Source organism: Octopus bimaculoides, chromosome 24, assembly GCF_001194135.2.
Source record: "Octopus bimaculoides isolate UCB-OBI-ISO-001 chromosome 24, ASM119413v2, whole genome shotgun sequence".
Lineage (NCBI taxonomy): Eukaryota > Metazoa > Mollusca > Cephalopoda > Octopoda > Octopodidae > Octopus > Octopus bimaculoides.
In genome coordinates this window covers 10,107,348-10,111,792 of record NC_069004.1, presented here as the reverse complement: position 1 = coordinate 10,111,792, position 4,445 = coordinate 10,107,348, and the positions used below count along the sequence as shown (strand labels likewise).

At 40.2% G+C, this 4,445-nt stretch overlaps 1 protein-coding gene across 1 annotated transcript in view; it reads right to left on the bottom strand.

Annotated features, from left to right (window-relative positions):
- Nucleotides 1-4,445, bottom strand: part of LOC106873364 (monocarboxylate transporter 6) — a 49,590-nt gene that overhangs the window by 36,038 nt on the left and 9,107 nt on the right. Inside the window, exon 2 of the mRNA XM_052976206.1 lies at nt 118-415. Within this exon, the coding sequence (XP_052832166.1) occupies nt 118-415 (298 nt within the window). The remainder of the gene's footprint in view (nt 1-117; nt 416-4,445) is intronic.

Genomic DNA, 4,445 nt, shown 5'->3' with positions numbered 1-4,445 from the left:
TATATATATATATATATATATATATATATATATATTTATTTATTTATATATATATACACACACACATATACAAACTCACACTCAGAAACATTGTTGAACAAGTTTTCCTTGACTTACCACTTCCAAAGGCAAATCCCCAGGGTACAGATACAACCATCGAGGCAATGGAGCGGGTGAGATTGAATTCGTCAAGCAGTTCGATGTAGAAGAGCCCCATACAGCCAAGGAACCCCATCATCATGAAAAGGTTCAGTGACATCATGACCAGCAACATCCCTTCGAACATGCTGAAGCCCTTCTTGATGTTCTGCTGCTTCTCTTTATCGATGTCACACACATCGTCGAGTGATGCCAAGAACGATATCTTCGATGTCGTCAGCGATTGATTTGGGATCAGTTTCTGATTGACCTGGTTCTGTTCGCAAAATAAAATAAAATAAAAGCAAATTAAGAATAGAACAGGGAAGAATGAGAGAAACGAATGAAGGAGAGAGAGAGGAATATGTAGTGAGGGATGATGTGAAGATGCCAGGGAAAGGGTGAAGAGAGAAAGAATGAGGCTGTAGGAGAGGGATCTGAAGAGGAAAGGAAGGAAGTGTGCTGGAGATAAACCTTGATTGATAGGAAGATCATTGCCCTCATGCTTCTAAATAGTTTAGAAGCATAGGAAAGAAGGGATTAAAAAGTTAGTATTAAGTGGTGGAAGGAGAAAGTGGGAATAAGATAGAGAAGTGGTGGTGGTGGTGGTGGTGGGGACATAGATTATGAATGCTATTTGAGCATGGGGGAATTACATAGCTACCCCTGCATACTTAACCCTTTAGTGTTTGCATTATTCTGCCAAAATTAATGCTTTTTCATCCACATTGTTTTGAACTAATCATGCATTATCTTGTAGCTATGAGATTTTGATGAGGTAGCTGTTAATTTTCAAAATGATATTGTAGGGTTGGTGTGAGAGACCAGATCTGGCCAGTTTGAACATTGAATAGGCAGAATACTTTTGGCCGGATATGGCCAGTTTAAATGCTAAAGGGTTAAGTATGATGACAGTACTAGGTTCAGGTAGGCTCCAGACTTCCAGCAGCTTGGCCTGGGTTCACAAAACTTAATTTTAATGTAACCTCCTTTCTGTATTTATGAATGAAGGGAAAAATAATGAATGTACCTTCTCCTTGACTTACGACCGAGTTTCTGTTCCAACTGACAAGTCATAAGTCAATCTGGTCATATGTCGGATTTAGATTTTTCAACATTATTTTCATTCAAACAGGTATTAAATCTTCCATTCACATGAATAACAATTTCTCCATTTCATGAATGGGGCCCTGTCGTTGTTTGGTTAAAATTGTAGACTTCATAGATGCAGAACCTTTCACAGCTTCAAGAATACTTTCTTTGTCCTTAAGTATCGTTGACACAGCGGAACGAGATAGCTTCAAGTCATGCTATTGTATTCAAATTCTTTCCACCTTCATACTGCCAGATAATCTTCATTTTACAGTCTAAATCAATAACATTCCTTGACTTCTAAGCTGGTGCATTTGTAGATGAAAGTATTTTCCTTTTACCAGTCATTTTAGGGGTATTTCAGATATAATTTACTTTTTTACTCTTTTACTTGTTTCAGTCATTTGACTGCGGCCATGCTGGAGCACCACCTTTAGTCGAGAAAATCGACTCCAGGACTTATTCTTTGTAAGCCTAGTACTTATTCTATCAGTCTCTTTTTGCCGAACCGCTAAGTTACGGGGACGCAAACACACCAGCATCGGTTGTCAAGTGATTGTGGGGGGACAAACACAGACACACAAACACACATACATATATATATATATATATATATATATACATATATACGACGGGCTTCTTTCAGTTTCCGTCTACCAAATCCACTCACAAGGCTTTGGTCGGCCCGAGGCTATAGTAGAAGGCACTTGCCCAAGGTGCCACGCAGTGGGACTGAACCTGGAACCATGTGGTTGGTAAGCAAGCTACTTACCACACAGCTATTCCTGCACCTAACAAATCCACTTGAAACTGATGCTTGAAAGCGACTGAGTGAGGGACAGTGTCAGGCAGTGGATACCTGGGTCTGAGGGAGGCCTGTGTTACCAGATACTGCTATAGAAGGAGAGGAAAGTAAATACAATCTCGTAATAGTAAAAGGGGCTGCGAAAGATAAAAAAAGAGGAAAAGAAATAGCTTTAGGGGAATCTAGAAAGGAAAGGGAAAAATGGACATGGTTAAGCTTTTAAAAACTTTTAATGAGAAGGACAAAGAGAGAGTAAAAAGAAATAAAATTGAGTATTCTGGTGACAGCTGAGTGATAGCAACATGCAAAAGAAGGGGAGAAAAGGGACAAGAAAGTATACACAAAACTTTGCATTTATACACACATATCCTCATTTAATGTCTGTCTTCCATATATGGAAAGAGGAAAAGAAATTCAGTTAGGTCCCACTGGCTGTTTTACATAGAACTACAAGAATGACATTTTTGTTTATTGTGTGGTAAGAGGTTTGCTTCCCAACCACACACCTCTGGATTCAATCCCACAACATAGCACCATGGGTGTCTTCTATTATAGCCTAAGGTCAACCGAAGCCTTGTCAATGAATCTGATAGATGAAAACTAAAAAGAAGCCTGTCACACAACACACACACACACACACACACACATATATATATATATAGTCAATTCGAGGGAGTTATAACCTCATTAGGGATTATGTAATCCAAGAAATACCACTAGTTAGAATATGACTTTTTTTTCTTAGCATTTAACTAAATACTCAGAATTTCTAATTAACTAGGAGATAGCACAGAAACACATGTAGGTTTTAAAATTCTTTTTGAGCTTTTACAACTTATATACAGTTTATTTATTGTAATGTTTTTAAAAGAAATTTTTCAACATTTTTTAACATACAAATAAATTTTTCATACATCCAATTCTCTCCATTTTCTTTCCTTCAATATATATACAGATATATAATTTAGAGAAAAACCAACTATTAACAAATTCAACAATGAAAAATGACGTTCAAAAATGAAAAATGACATTCAAAAATATCTAGAAAAACAAACATACCTCAAAAACCATACTCCAAAAATCAATAAACTACACAATCAATAAATAGCAAATAACAGTCGCACCTCCCCTCCACTAATCTTCTATAGAACGCCTTTATGGAGTTGAAGTCACACACGTTTGGTCCTGGACAGCAGAGTTGCTTGAGAGCACGGCGGCACTCGCGGTGCCATTCGCCTAGCCTCGGTCTCCGTTTGATCCACGACTGCAGTTCGGCCAAAGAGACGAGCTGCGGGAAAGCACACCGCACAAACGGTGACCACACCTGTTCACCATCGTCTATGAAGCGCCGGAGATGTCGCAGTCTCAGCGCATGTCTGCGCATCATCAACCGCGGTATGCCTAGCCCTCCATTTAGCGGGTGTTGACAGCAAATGGATCACCTAAACATCGGAACGCTTCCCTTCCACAAAAAGCGGAAGAGTATGTGTTCCAGTTTGGTGATGGTAGGGTTGGGACAAGGCACGACGGTCAGATGGTAATCGATGACGGATGCGATGTATGCGTTTTCCACCTCCGCCCGACCTTTTAGGGATAGCTTCCTCTTGGCCCATTACTGGGTGAGAGTGGCCACCATGGTCGTTATCTCACCCCAGTTCTTCTCCATTTGAAGGTCTGGACCGAACCAGACTCCAAGTAATTTAACCAGTCCGTTGGTCCAGCATCTCATGATGGAGACACTGTTGGACGGCATGGGCTTGCTTCTCCAGGTGCTGAGCCTCAAGCCCACTGACGTTTCTGGTTAATTTTTGCTCCTGTTACTGTTTTGTATTCTTTTAGTGTCTCGCCGACTAGGTCGATATGCCTGTGGCTTGACACTATGACAGTGACATCGTCCATGTATGTAGACACACTCCTCCCGCATCCCAGCTCTCGTGGGACGCATCTCAGCGTCGCCAGCTTCCGCAGTAGTGGCTCAAAGGCCAATATATACAGAAGCGACAGATACACAGACAGATAGACGGATAGATAAATGGATAGGTAGATGGACAGATAGAAAAATGGATAGGTAGATAGATAGATAGACGGATGGATAGACAGCTGGATAGAAAGATAGATAGATAGACGGATGGATAGACGGCTGGATAGATAGATAGATAGATAGATAGATAGGTTTCTTTATTAGCCACACAGGGCTCAACACAGAGGGGACAAAATACAAATGTAGAGTTTTTCTTTTCGAGGGGGTCGAAAACAAAGCAGAAAAAAAACAAAAGTGGGGACAACGATGAAAAAAAAAACATCGCAAAACGTTTGGGGTATTTACAAAAAATACGAAATACAAAAAATTCCCAATAAATGGGGAGGTTATCCGTGGAAAGAAAAACCTACGAAAAGACCACGGTAACCT